The sequence below is a fragment of the Apium graveolens genome, chromosome 3, assembly GCF_009905375.1.
Source record: "Apium graveolens cultivar Ventura chromosome 3, ASM990537v1, whole genome shotgun sequence".
NCBI classification, from domain to species: Eukaryota; Viridiplantae; Streptophyta; class Magnoliopsida; order Apiales; family Apiaceae; genus Apium; species Apium graveolens.
Genome location: NC_133649.1, coordinates 6,479,354 through 6,498,966, shown reverse-complemented (window position 1 = coordinate 6,498,966; position 19,613 = coordinate 6,479,354). Strand labels below are relative to the sequence as shown.

The 19,613-nt window shown below is 34.4% G+C and overlaps 3 protein-coding genes across 3 annotated transcripts; 1 reads left to right on the top strand and 2 right to left on the bottom strand.

Moving 5' to 3' along the window:
- Positions 1-645: 645 nt before the first annotated feature.
- Positions 646-2,579, top strand: LOC141711520 (putative cyclin-D6-1). Its single transcript, XM_074513994.1, has 5 exons — positions 646-1,017; positions 1,137-1,232; positions 1,339-1,540; positions 1,896-2,026; positions 2,114-2,579. Exons 1-5 carry the CDS (start codon positions 766-768, stop codon positions 2,378-2,380), a joined length of 948 nt encoding a protein of 315 aa, XP_074370095.1. The 5' UTR covers positions 646-765; the 3' UTR covers positions 2,381-2,579.
- Positions 2,580-6,869: 4,290 nt separating this feature from the next.
- Positions 6,870-9,750, bottom strand: LOC141711519 (G-type lectin S-receptor-like serine/threonine-protein kinase At2g19130). Its single transcript, XM_074513993.1, has one exon. The coding sequence runs from the start codon at positions 9,556-9,558 to the stop codon at positions 7,066-7,068; it is 2,493 nt and encodes an 830-aa protein (XP_074370094.1). The 5' UTR covers positions 9,559-9,750; the 3' UTR covers positions 6,870-7,065.
- A 3,329-nt stretch (positions 9,751-13,079) lies between these two features.
- On the bottom strand, positions 13,080-18,546 carry LOC141711518 (uncharacterized). The gene is made up of 6 exons (XM_074513992.1): positions 18,332-18,546; positions 18,148-18,201; positions 16,153-16,573; positions 14,765-16,010; positions 14,505-14,651; positions 13,080-13,919 (listed from the first exon to the last, which is right to left on the bottom strand). The coding sequence occupies exons 3-6, from the start codon at positions 16,201-16,203 to the stop codon at positions 13,297-13,299; spliced, it is 2,067 nt and encodes a 688-aa protein (XP_074370093.1). The 5' UTR covers positions 16,204-16,573; positions 18,148-18,201; positions 18,332-18,546; the 3' UTR covers positions 13,080-13,296.
- Positions 18,547-19,613: the final 1,067 nt, after the last annotated feature.

Sequence of the window (19,613 nt, the reverse complement as noted above, 5' to 3'; positions counted from 1 at the left end):
CTCTGTGCTTAATTAACTTGTCAATTTGGCTTCCCAAAAAAAGATATGAATAGAGAGAAGACTGAGCCCTGATAAGGAGTGAAGTTGAAGTCATGAGTCAGGACTCATTTATCTTTATCTCACTGACAGTAACTTTGTGCAGTTAAAAGTACTTTGATGCTCTAAAGAATTTTGCACCTTTTCTCTTTTGTTATGAAGAATATTGTACAACTACTATATTACACTCCAGTCCCCATGAAATTTTAACTCGGTTAACGAAAACAAAATCATAATTCCGTTTCTACCGAAACTCATTCTTATTCTTATGAATCGGATTTAAGTCTCATGATTCAAACGACACCACTGCACAGTAAAATTATTACTACATATAGTTAAAACTCTTTAAAGTAATAGGGTCAGAACCAAGAAAAAATATTAGTTTAGTGAGTTTATTAATTTACCGGGAGTAAAAATACACTGTGTCCATTATGTTGGAACCGGAGAAAAAAATTATTTCAATGAAATTATTACTTTATCGAGGTTTAACTGTATTCCATATTCAGTTGATTCTTGTAAGTTAATAGTATTTCATATTTTCATGCAAACTGCAATAAATTAAAAATGGGGGCAAATATACATGTCTCAGGCTCTCAGCTGTATACATTATGTGTAATGCACCCTACCTTTTGATCTTCTCACTTGTCATGGATAAGTACTTCTACTAGTCCCCCTGTCCAAGCCAAAGTCAAAACCATTTCTTCTCTTCTCAACAAACCCTCTCAAACAATGGATTTTTCAGTACAACTGCCTAGTGCTAATTCTCAGTTTATCAGATTTGACACTTCTCTTTTTGAGATGGAGTCTCAGATGCAAATCACGGAACCAAACAACACCTGCATTTCTGTATGTAATAACAGTAATCACCGTGAAACTATCTCTTTAATCTTGCAGTTATGTCACAAGTTCGATCCTATGTTATCTTATCTTGCCATTGATTATCTCCACCGCTTCATTTCTACACAACCCATTCTTGCTCAGGTAACTTGTCTACAGTAATAATGTATGTAGTACATTTGATGGACTACGTTATAGTTTGACTGTTTTGAAATCCTGGTTCCGCGACTAAATATGTGTGTGCATGTATATTGTTTATGTAGGATGGGAAACCATGGATGTTGAGGCTACTTGCAGTTTCTTGTGTTTCCTTAGCTCTAAAGATGAGGAAAACAGAATTCAACCTCGATTGTATACAGGTGAGAAATATGGAATTAAACCAAACATATCCGGTATATCCCGTGTACGCGTGTGCGCGGAACTACGCAATATATTGATCTTAAATTCTGTTTGTTTGATGTGTAGCATGAGGGTGGTTTAATGTTTGACAAACAAAGCGTCCGGCGTATGGAGTTGTTGATATTGGGAGGTCTTAATTGGCGAATGCGTACTTTAACTCCTTTCTCTTTTCTCTCTTTTTTTCTTTCGTTTTTTCAACTTAAAGACCCGCCATTGACTGAAGCTCTTCAAGCTCGTGCCACACAGATCATCTTCGACTCTCAACATGGTATACTTTTACTTTTTTCGACATTTAGTGAAATATTTAATTTTACATGTTTGTGCCATGACACTTTTGGGAGAACCATATTTTTGGATCGAAAAGTGGTTCAATACGATTTTGATCGTTATAACAGTACTAAATGTTCGTATACAACTTAAATTCTTAAAACCGCGAGATGAATGATATATGATGTACTTGGACTGGTTCACTACGATATTTGATCGTTATGACAGTACTAAATGTTGGTACACAACTTAAATTCTTAAAACCGCGAGATGAATGATATATGACTTACTTGGAGTAAGTTAATGGGTCATGTGAAAACTTACAATAGCTCTGTTTTGTTGTGTCAATGTAACAGAAACGAAGATTCTTGAATTCAGGCCATCGATAGTTGCAGCATCAGCTCTACTCTCTGCTTGCCATGAGCTATTTCCCTTACAATTTTCATCCTTTAAAGACTCTATATCAACTTGTTCTTATGTAAATAAGGTGTGACTATTTGATCTTTTATGTGATGACACTTGACAGCAATCAAATTTACGACATTTTAAATAATTACTTTATATTATGATTCAGGCAAAATTATCAGAATGCAACGACTTAATGGAAGAAATGGCGACGCAAAGCTATGAATCAATGTTGGACATGGTCTCGAGTTCAAACACGAATGCTGCTGTCAATGTGCTAGACCGGGACTGGTCTAGCTCTAGCTCCGACTGCAGCATTGCTCTTGTTAGCGACACAACGATTGACACAGAAGCCCGGGGTGACTTTAAGCGACAAAAGATTAGTTTTAGAAGCGATGAAACGTTTCAGCTTTCTCACATTCAGCACTACTTATGAACAACCAAATGTTTATCGAGCTAAATAACAATCACATGGAGATCCTATCGAAAGCCACAGCTACGGATGGAGCTGTTAACTAAGGAAATTTTGTAAAAAGAAGAGTTTAATTTAAATCAAGACTAATGATAATGTAGCAGGATGCTTAAATGTACTGGCTCGGTTCATGATTAATAGTCACTTTGGTTTCTTGCACGTATTTTAGAAGAGAAATGTGTAAAATATTACGCGAACCACGTTAAGAGAACGGATCACACAGTGTATCTGGTAAGTATCAGTTTAAGAGATGATCTGCATTAACACATGATACACATTGACATTATTAAGCCTGTACTGCAATCTAATATGATTTTCGAGAAGTTAACAACTTGGGAAAGCATTGTAGGTATCGTTAAAAGCAGAATCTGATGTTTTGAAACCGAATTCTAGCCTAATTCTTCGAATGATTTGATTTCGAGTAATTTAATCAATGTAGTTTTACGGTTAAAAATAAAGAAAAGAACATGGAAATGATTGAGAGCTGTTGTAGGATCTTTGTCAAAGAGAATTGATGTTCATAGTCCTTGGCCTGAAAAAATGCAGCACATTAATTGAATTCATGTAGTATCTTATTTGTATTTTTGTCTTATGGAGTAAAAATAAGTAAAGTGTCTCCTTCACAGCCTCACTTGTGTAGTTCAGTAGTTGTGTACCAGCTCAATGTTTAAAGTCATCCTCATAAATATTTACAGGTTCATATATATAGGCACCAGCAAGAATGTTTACTGTTCTGCTCCCTGCAATTTGTACAAGAATGCTCAATAATTTACTGAAGAATCGAATCCAAAGACAACGGTAAAGAATCACAAGGATGCGTTAATCTTTAACTATAACATAATGGCCTATACGTTGAATAGCATAAGATCACGTTGTACCCTACTCTAACACCTAAGGGTTTTAGAAGGACTGGCTACTAAACGGAATGTGTCCTTGTTCCCGAGAAATGTTTTTTAAGTTGATGAAAATCATATTACTAGTTTATATTGGTTCAAATTCTAGATTTGTGTAACTGGTTTGATTAAATCAGACAGAGTTTAGAGTGGTGCAGTTGATACATGATATCAAGGAGAAGCATCAGATGGTCCCTATATCTGCTGAAGACATGTCTCAATCCAACAAATCTTGCCACGCCAATGAGATCTCTGTATTAATACAGAACTGGACCACTGTATTAGAATTTAGAGGTTGAATTACCCCTCTTAAATCTAAGATAGATGCATAATTACTGTGCATCTGCAAAAGTAACTTTTGTCACTCCCACTAATAGCAGCAGATGAGGATACTCACTCTTTACATTGTTGTTGCCTTGGTCATTGATGAATATATTCCAGTTCTTGCTTTTTTCAGGGAGACCAAGATTTTTTCAGTAGTCAAAAGATTTCAATATTTTACTAGTCCGAAAGTAGTCGCACCCTAACGAGCCCGAAATCGGAGTTAGTCCGTTCGCAGGCCTTCGTAGCCAAGCTTAATATGCTTAGATTTGCTCGGTTTGTTAACGAGCATAGTCATCGACAAAATGTGTGTAAAACTGTAATTAGTTTTGTGAACGTTCAACTGGAGTGCCAAGTGCACTTGATTCCCGTTTGCTCGGTTCAATACCGAGCAGAAATCATCGACAAAATGGGTGTAAAACTATAAATAGTTTCGTTTCGTGACCGTTCATCAAAATTGGAGTACCAAGTGCACTTGATTCCCATCGTCCATCCACCACTAAACCAAATAACTATAACATAATTCATAATGTAATCAAGACTGGCTTTTAAAATCTTTTGGTTTTGGAAGAGTTATTAGTGTGTTGGTCTAATTGATGGTGGTCAAGATGGGTAAGTAAAGAATTAAAGTGATGAGTTGACAAGAAAACAAACATTTTCCGGAAGGTCCTTTCCAAATAATGGTAGGATTGTACACCAAGGATGTATGCAAGAAGTACATTACCCACAATTATTAATTTTACATGCAAAACGTTGGCCCTGATAACATGGTGCAATTCATTTTCTTCTCCATATGGAAAGAGTGTAGATAAAGAGAGGGCCAATTTTCAATAAATGTTTGTTTTTTGATTACTGTATAGTCTGTCATTTTTGGACTTTTGCTTTCAAGGACACTGCAACAAGCACAGACATAGAGTCTGTGTGTGTGTGAGAGAGAGATTGTAATTTGTGTATAATTGTTTTGATCGAGTTGCTAGTAGTAGTTTCTACTTCTGCAGGCCTGCAGCTATATGCTCCTCAGATGGTTAAGTACTTTGGCGCCCTTTTCCTTAGCATTATTTACTGCCAATTTGACATCTACCTATCAATTTTAAAAAAAATTACATATAGTTTATTCATTTAACAAAGGAGCCCGGTTTCTTGTAACATATCGAATCAAAACCATTGGATCAACCGTCCAACGACTTAGAAACCATAAGTTACAAAAAACGTCTCTATGATTGTCGGGGATTATGTTACTCGCAGTCTTCATTTTACCTTCGAGTATCCGATACGTCTTCATTTTATCTTCGAGTACCCGTATCGGATACTCGATTCTCGGACTTGCACACTCTGACTTGGAAACTTATATTAAGTCAAAACTAGATATATTTTTTTAAAAAATTTCGAGTCTCATACTTGGACACGTGTTCATATTGGACACTTATAACTGAATCCGAGTAACACAGATGGAATCAACAAAATAGGATATCAATTTTTAATAATTGTTGCTAGGGAAAAGAAAAGATATACAAGGTACATTATTTTGCATGATCAACTAGTGGTATGAGACACGTTCTAACGTCATAACTACAAGAAGATATATGTGACAATCCGAGTCAAATTCCGAACCTTAATTGAAATCGAGTCTAATCCCAATTCTTAATAGAATGTAGTAGAGCGGCCTAGATGTGACTGTATTACTAGTTTACTACACATCCTCCAATTGTTCAAGAAGTATCACAATCTATAACAGTAAAATCTGTAAAATTATAGCACTCATCAAACTAACGGAACACTTGGTAGTTTTGAAGAGAATTACAGTGAGGAGTGAAAAAAAGAGACAGTTGCATTAAAAGAAGCTGTTTCTAGTGACGTTGGGAGACCAAAACATGCATTGATAGTACAAATCTGTGGCTCTGGATGTAACTCTGGATCACATGCAGCAGGGGCTAAGCAAACCAGAACGTACGAACAAAGGCATTAATACAAAGCACTGAAATTGGGAAAAACATATATGAAATTATGCAGAAACATGGTTCTAAAAAGCGGAAATCGGCATTTTTCGGTAGAGCAACCTTCCGGTGATTAATCGGAGCATTAATTGGATATGTTTAATAAAATATAAAAATAATTAATTTATTACATTAAATATATTAATTTAAGAAAATAGTGCAGTAATTGATCGGATTATAAAATTGAATAGGTAGAATATATTAAAATAATTTATCAGGTGATTAATCGGTAAAATCGGTGATTTTTAGAACATAGCGCAGAAATTAGCGCAGAAATTTGCAGAAGGAATTTAGTAGGGAGGGGGTAGAGGGAGTGGGATCACACTAGCTTTTACCATTCACTGCCAAAGGGTCACATGAATTTACAAAGTCTCATCAATGCGTTTTGGCTGTCTCTCTAGCTTTTACATCCTCTGTGTTTCTTGTTCTCTCCTAATTATTTTGGTGCATGTCTCTCCTAGTCTTGTACCATTATCCATATAGACCATGATAACAACCTTGTTACTTCGTGTACCTCAGAAACTACCGCTTGCAATATTAAAGTTCGAATTTGTCTCGTTTAGCTAATCTTGTGAGATTATTTATCTCGTTCACGTTATAGCGATTAAATGACTAGGACACATAATATATTTTATTTCTGTTACTGTATCAGGAATGATAAGTTCGATTCTTATATCTACCCAAAATATTTTGGTGTAGAGTCGCGGTATCTCCCTCACTTTCTTTACGGTATGTCGAGAGTTCGAAGAGAAATATTACGTTCACGGAGAGGGATACAGAATGAGTTGACAATATGATTACATAGATTCTTAATCCTTTTCTGTGAACTTAGCATTTCTGGAGTTCGAAACTTGTCAAGAACAAGACGTGCCTGCGAGAGTGTGTAAATGGAAAAAAAAATCCTGTATCTGATTATAACATCAATATTGTAGGTAAGAGTTTCAGTGAGGTTTTTTACAATCTGTTTTGGCATGTTCAGAGCCCAAAAGAAAAAGGCCGAGTTTCCTCAAAAGTGTGTGCAAGGATGAGTTAAGGCCTTGTTCTCTGTCATGGGCTGCTTATAAATGAATTTATTTGTTATGTATTTCATCCTCACCAGTATGTGATATATAGTCCACTTCCTAATTCTTCAATGTACTCCTAACTTCTGTACTTATGAATTCTGATTAAGAAATAAACAGCTCATGCTAGTATTAACAGCTTAACACACATGAACCGTGTATTAACACTTAACAGTTGGCGATCTAGTGGCATTGGGCATGTTGTAGATTATCTGAGATCACTGATTTACAATTATTTATCGCGATTTAACATCTTAATAAGTTATTCCCCACATCCTAGACCGCATCAAATATCAGGCTATTACACGAACTGGAACTGAACTAAAGGCTGTGGTAAATTTACAAGATACAGCTACACCAGATATTAGCTAAGTATTTCTTCAAACATTTGAACTTTCTGCTGCTATGCTCTTCGTCTGAGATGATGTATTTGAGTTCATGCTCTTTGTTTGGGAGGACTGGTTTGAGGATGACTCGGTGAAGAAAACTACCTCCTCCTGATTATCAACAAATACTTGGAGACTTCTCGGGTTTGGGGGCAAGTTCACGTCTGAAATGCCTTCAAGAATTTGAACTATCTGACTCATAGACGGCCTTATACTTTCATCATCCTGAATACACCAACAGGCAACTCTACATAATCTTGTTACTTCTTCTACATCAGCATTCCTGTCCAACTTTGGGTCCAATAGACAAAGAATGTCACCTCCATCGATTGTAACACTTGCAGCCCAGGAAGGAAAGAATGTCACTTTCCCATCTGCACACTGTTCTGTGTTTCGCCTTCCTGATACAAATTCAAATACCATCATTCCATAGCTGTAGACATCAGCCTTTGCTGTCACAGCTACTCCTGATAGCCATTCTGGTGCAAGGTATCCTCTTGTCCCTCTCATGGTCGTCAACACCCTACTAAAATCGTGCCCAACAAGCTTTGCTAGACCAAAATCTGCCACTTTTGGACAGAGCTCCGCATCTAGAAGGATGTTCTCTGGCTTTATATCACAATGTATGATGCACTCCCTGCATTTCTCATGTAGATAAACCAACCCTCTGGCTGTTCCCAGTGCAATTTGGTATCTCGTTTTCCAGTCCATTACTTTATCTCTCTTGTCAGAGAAGATATGGGAGTCCAAGGAGCCATTTGGCATGTAATCATACACTAACAGCTTCTTATTCCCTTCAGAACAAAACCCACGAAGACGAACAAGATTCACATGCTGAATTGTCCCAATTGTGCTGACTTCTGTCCGAAATTGCTTTTCTCCTTGGCTGATGCCTTCCAGTTTTTTCACAGCTATCACAGATGAATCAGGCAATGTTCCCTTGAATACCGAACCAAACCCTCCTCCCCCCAACTTCTCCGAGAAATTCTTTGTTGCAGTCTGCAAATCTCTGTAAACATATGCCATCAGAGCGCCCTCAGCCTTACTAGTTCCAGACATTCTTCTCCGTCTGATAATCACAAACAAAATAATACCTACAAGGATAATTACTATCACTGCTCCAACAACAGCACCAATGACAACCCCCTTATTATCTTTACCATTAGAGACCTCTGGCGCCAGGGAAGAGAGTCTAATATAAACGACTTTCCCATTACTATCATCTGCAGAAAGCTGTTGCAAATTTAAGAGGTCCCCAGTCCAAATTAAACACTTAACACTATCAAACGTATAAGCAGCGCAAGAACAATTACTCAAACAGGTGGATTCACATTCCTCAACACTTCCAGCAGCCGCAGTCTTTGGTTTTGCATTAGCAGGCAACTCCGAATTAGGAGTAGTACTCGTCCACCCCATACTAGCTTGCATTAGAAACTTATCCTTTTTCCCATCACTTCTACTTGTATTTCCACAATTTAATGTTATTTTCCTCTTACATCCACCCGAGTAATCATTCAAATTCCAATCATCTACAGACCTTTTTTCAAAACCAGGCAAACAAGTACAAAAGGGCAAAGAATTCTGACAAGAACCATAAGCCCCACAATATGCATATACTTCACATTGTTGTCTTGGTTGAGACCAAAACAAGTTCCACTGTTTAGTATTCTCCAACCAAGTGAGTTGCTTAACTTGACCAGAATAATCCATAATAAACCTCGATATAATCGTATTATCATAAAGATTATAAGTAAAGTAACTCTCACTCTCATTATTAACATAGCTAAAATTATAAATATAATTTGCTCTCATTTCAGGTACCAAACTAAAAATCTGCCCATTCCAAGGTCCACTAGTCCAATACTGTATTGACCTATTCCACCTAATAATATACTGATTTTCATCAGGATCAAGCTCTAATGAAAACAACCCTGGTGAAGGATCATCCTGATTTTTCCAAGAAGTTAAAAGTTGCTTCTTCTTAGTCCGTTTATCGTACGCAATTTTACCACCTGGTAACCAAGTATGAGATGGATCATTTATACTTCCCCAAAGCACTGATTTTCTCCCATCTCTTAAAACTAAATTTCCATCATCAAGAAGCACAGCTTCTAAATCAGAACCACTAGAATTCACATTTGTGGACCAAACAACATTCTTAAACTCATCAACAAGTACTAAATTACCATTTTCAATCTTGAATTGTGAAGAATACTTATCAGAAACATGCTTTTCTCTATTTGCTATCCAAGCTACAGTTTGAGTAGAAACTTTATTGTACCAAATACCAACATAGTACTTAGAAGATTTACCTGGTTTAAAGAAACCAAGTTTGAAGTTTTCACCTGATGACACAATGGTTTGGTCCCCTGAGATTGATTGGTTTGCAGAGATTGTGTCAGCTCCAAAAGTTGTGCAGATGCTGCTGAAAAAGCAGATTATGAAAAGATACAAGATTGAAAAACATAGCTTTTCTTGGAAATGCATAGCTTTTTCAAGAAAGAGATAAATATATGTTGGAAATGTTTAAGATTGATGACAATATATGTGAACAAGAACAACAGAAGACAAGTCATGGATCTGAAATAGAAGCTATCTCCATGACATAATTAAGTACCACTGCTGAATGCTGATACAAGACTTTGTCTTCATTACAGTCAACATAGACAAATGAACTTACAGTTATATCCTTCACATAAACCTTTTGTAACTAAATTCTTTAGTTCCCAATTCTTATCATAATAAATTTATCTGATTTCATGCAACTAAACAATTTAACCGAATACAAAAAATATGTTGGAATAGCCTCATTTCGCTCTATAAATTCGATTACTTCGGAATTCGGACAATTAATATAAAAAAATATATTAAATTATGGGTTTCTCCTGAAATCTTGATATATTTGAGAAATATATAACTGGATCTTATATTACGGTAAAAAAGAAAAGAAAATATTCTCGTTCGATTAAACTGAGTACCTGCAAAATTAGTTATGGAGGGGGGTAGTAAAGTCATTGAACTCTGTGCAAAAATCAGGTGTGGCTAATTTGCAGCTGGGAGAAATGGTCCACGAGACCACGACCACGAGTTGTATTTGTTTGCATTTTGGAAGAAAAGTCCAGCGTAAGTGCCACTTTTCCACCTTTCACCTTTGTTATTTATTCATGAAGAAAACAATGACAATGGTAAAAGGTGAATTGTTAATGGTTGATTTAGCTGTTAATAAGAGGATTAAAGTCAAGGCTAGTTGTTGGCAAAAAAAAAAATTCAATGCTAGTTTGATCTTTAAATTTATGCACAGTTAGGGCTCATTTATTAAATCTGAACAATATATTCTCAACGATTACAATTTTTGAATGAATAGCTAATCTGAACTGAATATCTGTTTGATGTACTGTATTAAATTTTCTGAATGAAAAAAAATCCATTTTTTACATTAAACTTTATCATTTGTTTATGTAGTGTTTTACCAAATTTAATTTAATTATTTCACGAATATAAATTATTATTACAATTTATAATAAAACAAACATTTTATTTTTAATAATTTAAAGTATATACGCACTATATGGTGATAATAAAATAATTTAATCAGTTAAATTTTTAAAACGAAAAAAGGTTTTTCTTTCAAAAAACAAAAAAAGCTTTAAAAATATTACATTAACAAAATTATATTTATATTGTTAATACTTAATACAATATAAAGGAGGAGTAAAGATGACACATGAGGGAGGAGAGGGGCTTCTGGATGGTTGGTCCTAAATATTTACCAGGAGTGATTCAGAACAAATTTGAGTCGTCCAGTACTTAAATAGTTGAACCAAACAGCCGGAACAAAGAAATAATCACCCATTCAGTTCAATTAGAATGGTTCTCTTGTCAACAAACGGGGCCTTCGTAAATACTTGAGTGAGCAATTTATTTATTTTATGTAATTTCATATCGTGTATTTCTTGTTTTGTGTCATAAATATCTAACCCAAATTCATATACTAAAGATTTGTTACGTTTCGTGTTCGTGTATCTTTATTTCGTGTCGTATTTCGTGTAATTTAATATTACTAATAAAAATAAAGAAAAATATTATATATAATTAAATATATTAATTTTATTACTAGACTTAAGTCAATAAGTCAGAAAAGCTGAAGTGTAGTCAAGTCTTGTGAATTTAAATATGAATTTATTTTGTATCTATTTTTTGTAAATTATTATTTTAAGATATATATATATATATTCATATAATTTTGATAAATTTATTTAAATATTTATTTATTTTGTGTACTTTCGTTTCCTGTCGTATAGCCAAGGTTAAACCCAAAATCAACACTAAATTTATCCATGTACTTTCGTGTTCGTGTACCAAAAATGTCAACCTAAACCCCTAATTTCCGTATCGTTTTCGCGTCGTGTACAAAATTAACGGATCCAGTAGTGACTGTAATTTTAACTGTAATTTTCTGCACATATTTATAAGTGATTTCCATATCGTTTTAGCTGATCCAGTAGTGTCATTTTAACTGTAATTTTCTACACATATTTCTAAGTGATTTGATCGCATATTAAAATAATAATATTTAAAATTTTCTTTTTCTATATATAACTTAAACTTTAATTTCAATACATATTATAATGTGCGTAAAAGTCGAACGAAACGGACATTGTAATTATCTAAGCTAAAGAAGGCGGTTAATAATCTGATCATTAAGCTGTAGGTCCAAAATTTAATTTTATTAATTGCAGTTCTGGTAATGCATCATTTTCACTATGATGAGCAGACATAGAATTGACGCGATTCTTACGTCGATGTTGGCAAAGAACTAAAATTAAACTCCCTCGATTCAAGGGAACGTAGATTATTAAGCAAAGAAACAAGAAGAATGAAAAACATGTTGGCAACATTATAACTACAATTACAATAGAATCTTGATAAATTAATATCCGATAAATGAATAATTTTGTTAAATTAATAACTCTTTTTTAGTTCTAATATAATAAAAGTAATATATTTTTAACTTTAATACGTGAATAATGAATACATTTTTTTAAACATATTCATTTATCGAAGTTTAATTATAAGTATAAAATGAAGTACAAAACTATAAAGTGATATGCAATTTAAAGTGATATGCAATTTAGAGTATATATAATACTCTCACTATTTCAAAACAAGACTAATATCTTATGATGAAAAAAAATCATTTCAAAACGGGATTAATATTACAACGAGACTAATCTATACTATACTATAATAACCGGAATGAGGTATAATTTGTAATTTGGTTAAACCTCATTTTGGTTATCCCTTTCCATCACGACCGTCAGATTTTTTTCATCAAATAATCAGAGCCGCTAGATCCAAATACTCAAAAATACACTACACAAGGTCTCATGTTCGAATCCCGTCAACAACAAACATTTATATTATTATTTATAAGATACATATAAGTTCACAAGTTTGAATCCTGTTAACCACAAACATTTATATTATTATGTATAAAGATACATATAAGTTTTCAGATTTGAATCTTACCAACTACAGATATTTACATTATTATTTATGAATAAGATCCCATCAATCATATATTATTTATACTATTTGAACTTAACTTGAAATTATAAACAATGAAATTATAATTATATAATTATTATTTAGTATATAATTATTTATATAAAATTTTAATAAATTATATAAAATAAAAAAAATATATATAAATATTAATCAAAACCCGGCCGTAAGCTAGTATGTGTAATGGAAGGAGTACACTTCCACCATTTCAAAATGACACTAATATTTCACGATGGAAGAATACATTTCAAAATAGGATTAATATTCTGAGATGAAAGGAGTACGAGTTATAACCATAGCTAGTAATAATTTTGCAATGTCATTAGTTATAGACAACTAAACTATAGGTCACACAATTGAAGACCCAAGACACACGGCATATGAACATGATATATGATTGTAGTTGAAAAACAAGGTGTGCCAAACAATTGAACAAACAGAGATCAGATAATAATACAGACCATGTATTAAAATAACTTAATACAGTTTAATAATAATAATTTTTAATCTGTAAAAATTTCTTAATCATCATTACAGTAAAACCATACAATTGTTAGTATGTAAAGCATCCTATCTACAGGAAAAGGAAAAATTAACAATCCAGGTCCTAGCTGACTTTCCTTACAGTCATGACCAGAAATAAACCATGAACTCTAGGCTTTAGCTCATACCTCCAAGGTTTCCTGCGCTGCGACTCCTATGCATTGCAAGATCTGGCTTGAAACTGATTCCCCTGTTGCCGAAATCATAAAAGCTAGCTCTAGAAACTGTTCTCATTCCACTTGGAGGCAAGCGTCCGTGTTTGTCCCTGGTTTGTTTTAATGGGGCTGCCCCTTGATGATTTCTTCGACCATGAATCACAGAAGGTGGTTTCTTGGGAGCTGCAACTAAATGGCTTCCCTTTCTCGCAGTCTTAAGTTCTGATGACCTAAGACCACGGTCGAACTGATGTCCAGAAATGTTTAATCTAGCAGAGGCTAAATCCTTTGTACTACCCGCTTTGATAGAACGTCTGTTGTAGTAAACTAACTGGGGAAGAAGAGCTAGTAGATGTTTTTTTAGTTGCTCATCCCCAACATTCTTCTGAGCTGGGTTCCCTTCTACACTAATTGCTTGCAGGGAATTGTAGTTAGCGGCAAGCTGGCCAAGACCTTTGGTAGTTGATATTTTATTGAATCTGAAATCGAGGACATTCAGCTTCAGAAGGCGGTGAAGACCCTCAACCTCACTGATTTTGTTTCCAGCTAGGTACAACTCTTTCAAGGAAGAGCAGGATGCTAGGCCTAATGGATTAGAGGACAAGTTCGTTCAGGATTTTAAACAAGAGATACAGCTTTAAAATCATTAGTGTAGAATCTACTATATAAAATTCAATTATGGACATGTATTCCAACACAATAAGCACTAGGTAAAATACAACATTGTACAAACATCAGGACTAGCTCCAATGCTCGACAAAAAAGATTGTATCTAGGATAAATGCCTTGCAACTAAAGCAGAATTTACCAATTTATATCTATGTAACTATATGGTATACACATATATAACTAATACACGTACAAGACACATTTAGCAGAGATACAAGAAGAAAAAAAGATTACGACTGCTCAAAATTGAACCAGAAAATAGAACTAAATACGGTAGTTAAATTCACGCTTATCCTCTAAAGAATTATTCAAGGTGGAAATAACCCAAGCTTATAATAAAGAATTATCTGAAGAACCATTGCAAGTCCACATCGGTCAACTGGTATTTAATAAGTCCATCAGCTTAGTGAAGCACCATTACATATAAGGAAAAGTTCAAGTTCCTAAAAGTGACCAAATTCATTCAATTATCTTTTACAAGCTTCATGTTGAAGGTCTTACCATGTCCAATCCTCAGTATCCGATTGTAGCTCAGGTCAAGTACACGAAGTCGTGTGAGTTCTCGTAATCCTTCAATTGTCGAAATGTTATTCTTTGACAGATTTAAAATATGGAGTCCTCGAGGAAGAGCACCAGCTGTTATCCTCACTAAGAGAGATTATTCAATACCACGGTTAGTAAACTAGTAACTATTCTGCTCCAATAACAACAATATAAGAAAAGGCAAACACAGGAAGGTAGCAGATATTGTAGATGCAAACCTATAGCATTTCCGGACAAATTAAGTGCTTTCAGGCCTACAAAAGCACTGAGAAAAGGTATCACAACCAATCCATGGTTAGCAAGCTGTGCACTAGTGGATGTAGCACTCAGTGAAGAGATATATCTCTTGACACTTTCCATTCCAGGCGTAATCTTGCTATCCTGTTTTGAAGTTGACAAACCATTTGACACTTTGCCCTCGGTGTCTGCTGGATAGTTACAGGTCATGGACAGATCATGTATTTCTTCTGAAGGGCTGCAATGCTGTAGATTGGATACCCACTCCTCAATACGTTTTATCTTAAAATCCTTGGCAGGGTATTCCTCCCGATGATCAACCATAGATTCAAACTGATTCTTTGACGTGTTTGCCTCATCCGGAAGTATCCAATGTTTAGCTGTACCAACACAGTTATAACCATCATAACCATCATTAATGGGGTCCTGCATGATAGTTCTGTCATTATGTTCTACGCTATCATCTCCTTCACCATCTTGACTTAGATAAGTACCAATTTTGTGTGCTATTGTGTCTTCCTGCTTTAAATCCAAAGCAATTAGTTCACAACAAGATGTTGCACGAGGAACATAATATCTGGTTGTTATATGTCCACCGTACGCCACTGCGTCAGACAAAGAAAATGATCTTAAAAGAACTCTTGCAGTCTGAGGTTTGCATGGGGTGTGGTTGCTACAGTCACCAGGAAACTGTGTATCAGAGTTATCAGACCATTCAACTTTTTGTTGGGGATCTCCGGTCATAAAACTCGATCCATCACGTACCAGATCTGAACTCACTTGCACAGAATCAGAACGCAGAGCTTCTGGCAATTTAACAGATGTATTAACCTCATGCTCCTTCTCATCAAATGAAACAAGTGATCCACTTTGATCATGGGATCCATCAGAAAACCCTTGATCTGTGTCCTCTCCTGAGTCAGCAACACCGATCAATATTACCCTGCGATACAGCTCATTTCCTAAAGACTGGCTTCTCTTTATATAAGTTTTACGAGCCATATCTTTTGCTTCAGCCATATGCTTGATATTACTCTCATCAAATTTAAAGTCACGGTCAATGGAAGATGAAGTTGTAACCTGATCAGCAGTAATGCATATTCCATCTTCCTTTGCCTTCATATCCAAAGGCTTTCCGCCAGAACAATTGTTATTCTTCAACTCAAAATTGTTAACACCATCTTCCAGTGACTTATGCATTGCTTCTTCAGGTAAGTCATCTATCATCTGAATTGAGAGAGAGAGAGAGAGAGAGAGAGACAGAGTAATGAATCATTTACTGCACACTCCAAGTTTAACTGTTTCATGAATTGTTGAAAACAGTCGGGTTCATGTCTGATTGTCAAAATAAAAGAAAACTAAGTCTCACCTTTGGTTTTGAGGGATGAATGTGGCCATTAAAGAATGAAAACCTAATCATCTTGTCAGAACTGCACCAGATATTATCTGCTTACCAAATGCAATGCTGCTCCCAGAAGCCTGAAACGGATATCTTTTATCTCCAAAATTATATTGTATTCTTCTGCAAGCTACCATAGATTCATCTAATGCTGACATTAGCCGTAATCCAGGGATAAACCCATTAATACACGATGTAGTCTCCAAATGTTGTGATGATCCAGATCTACTTAAAACACGAAGAAAAAACACACTTTTGTTATCCCCCACAACCACTTAGAGGAGCGAGAACAATATATCTTGGTTGAACTGGCCAGACTGAAAGATTGCTCTTGGAAGCTATATACTCTCAATCCTTAACATGATTAATTGATGAACACCTGATGTATGGCCTGAAGCAACACAAGCATGCCAGATTAGCAAAAGCAAGACATGTACATTGAACATATTACCATAACCAGAATAAAGATAGCATCTTATTACAAAAGTAACTTCAATATTGACATTTGGCAATATAAGAGATGTTCACAAAATTGTCCCTTAACAGCTAAGCTGCTGCAAGTGCAAGCAAAACTGGTTCTTAACTTCTTCCAATTGATTACTCCCAAGCAGTGTTTTAACTTTTAACGCAAGGCTATAGTTATATTCCTTACAAAAGCAAATTTAGGAAGAATGTTGGCAATATTATTTTAGTTTGTTGGTAGAAGAGGGAGTGAATATAGACGAAATATTTACATATATGCATTTGTCAAATCAGTTAAATAACAATGTCAAAGATTTCAATTGGTTAAAATTGTGCATATGCCCAAATATGTCACATGGTAGGGCGTAAAATTTCAGATATTGCCGAAATTTATCACATTTGGTTCCTTTGACTCTTTCGAGAATGAAACTACGAAGATGAAAACAGAAAAATGACCTTACATGATATCCCATGTTTTTCAAACTTTTTTTTGTTATAATTAAGAGGAAGAGCTTTGGCTAGGTAGGCTGTAGGCATAGACAAGATGGCAGCGAATAGTCTCAGAAAATAATATATATATAACCTTTAAGCTAGTTCCTAAAATAGTTTGAAGTGAACCATCCACCTCCGATATAATGCCGGAGGGATAAAAGTTGCACAACACAATACACTCCACATAATTACGTGGGTGAGTTATCCAGAACTCTCTTGTAGTATACAAATTATGTTAGTATTCCATTTTAAGATTCTAGACTAAATTTTGATCATCAAATGCAACAGATAGTCAGTGGAGGATGCAGGGGGTGCAAGGGGCATCCACCCTTTGATTTTGTGATATTTGACACAAGTTAAAGTTAACCCCTTACCATTTTTATTGGTAAATGACATATTTTAATAGATAATTGAGTAGTGAAGATGGTTTGCATGAAATTTCTTTCTGAACAATGTTGTGGGTGGGTTTGAATCCCGGAAGACAGACATTTCGCTTATCTTGCTATATAACATATTAATTTATTATCCTCAATTTAAAGACGGTTGAAAAGAAAGTATCCCTTCTTTGGTTTTCTGGTTCCTCTGTTAAGATGAGACTAATCCATGTAGCACATTAATCCATCTAACACTCACAAATTCATATAGCAAATCTTTAAGTGCAAAATTATTAAATATAACAAGAATTAGAATGAAGCTTACTGTCTGTTTCCTTTAAGGAATAAAATTGGGACATAAATCCGGATTAATTAACACAATCAACTTTTTTTATATACAACAATTCTCAATATATTCAGAACGAGCATGGATTTACACGAGCTTTTCTATACATATGGATTAAGGAATCGTATCGGTTAATGCAGCTAAGCATATTAAACAAGCTAAAGCATCAACAAAATCATCAATGGCTGAATGTAAAACCAACAATAACACATCAAATAATAAATTCAACAAAAAAGATTAATTAAAGCATGCAGTAAAATCCACAAGACCATAGTATTACATATATCGAACCTCTTCTGAGCCAGATTGTTAAGCTGATTATATAATTATCTTCTTCTCTGCAACCTGAAAATTGACAAGACAAAAGATAATCAAGAACAAAACATACAACTTTATACACACAAAACATTAAAAAACATATAGAATCATGCAAAAACACAAAAAAATAATACAAAAATATACCAAAAACACTAACCCTATTACATAAACAAATCAAATGGAATGTCCCCTCTTATGTATATATACGATTGTGTGTGTATATATCACAGGAGAGGGAGAGAGTACATTTAATGAAGATTAAAATTATGGTGGAAGATTTTGAAAAAGAGATTTTAATTTTTCTAAAAAAAACAGAGATTCTTTGTGTCCACAGAAAACAAAAAGTACGTTTACGGAAGTGAGTTAGCGTTTAGACCGAACATAAGGCCGGTAATTTAGTTTTTTTAGTAAAAAAACAGAGGTCAAGACTCAAGATTGTAATGATGGGATTAAGGTCTTTAGTGATTGTGCTCCATTCTTTTTTTTACACAGTTCAAGATTGTAATGATGGAAGATTCTTGAAATTAAAAAAATATTTCAGGGGATTTTTACACATGGGAAAAATGACAAAAAAATATTTTCTTTATACTAAGTGACAAGAATACTTATTTTTAATATTTTGATCATTTTTATTAACCAGATATCCATTTTCCGTATCTCAAAATATATATATTTTTTGTATACAAATGTATTTTGAAATCATAATTTAGTCTTTTTAACTAAAATACATTTTTATGATTACTTATAGAGGCTCTTATGTGAGTTTATTTATTTTAAAACATCATCTCAAGAGTTTGTTTATATCTATCTGTATTATAAAAGCTGTTGTCCTTTTCAAGGCGTTTTTACCATTTTCTCCTCCTACTTTTTCCACTTTTACTGTATTATACTGTATTATGCCATTTGACTCATTGACTTCTACACATGATCTACACATAATATACATAACCTAAGTATTTTCATATGTATTTTGTGCTTTCATGTGTACTGTACCAAATTTCAAATTTTCAGATCTGCTCCCCCTTTTTATTTTGGCTCTGATTTTTGATTTTTCAGCTTTCATAGTAGAGTTTCAATATCTCCAAATCTGCCTCAATCTTTCTTATCTCTTTTGCAATTTCTTCAATTTTATAATCTTAGGTTTTACTTATCCCAGATTTTCATTACACTTTTGATGAATGAGAAGGTATTTCTACACAATTGTTTTAATTATCTTCTACTTATACAGTTTCCTGACATGAAGGTATTTAATGTTCGTGGAGTTGCTGAACTTTGCTGATGACTCCGAGAATGGAATTAAACTCAATAAAGTCTTGCCGGTGGAGCCTTTAATGTCTTCCGTGTGTGAGTAGCTTTGAACATTAATTATGTCTGAATCCATTAATATGTTCATTACATATTCTTATTGTCATTTGTATTAAATATGTTAAGACTTTCAT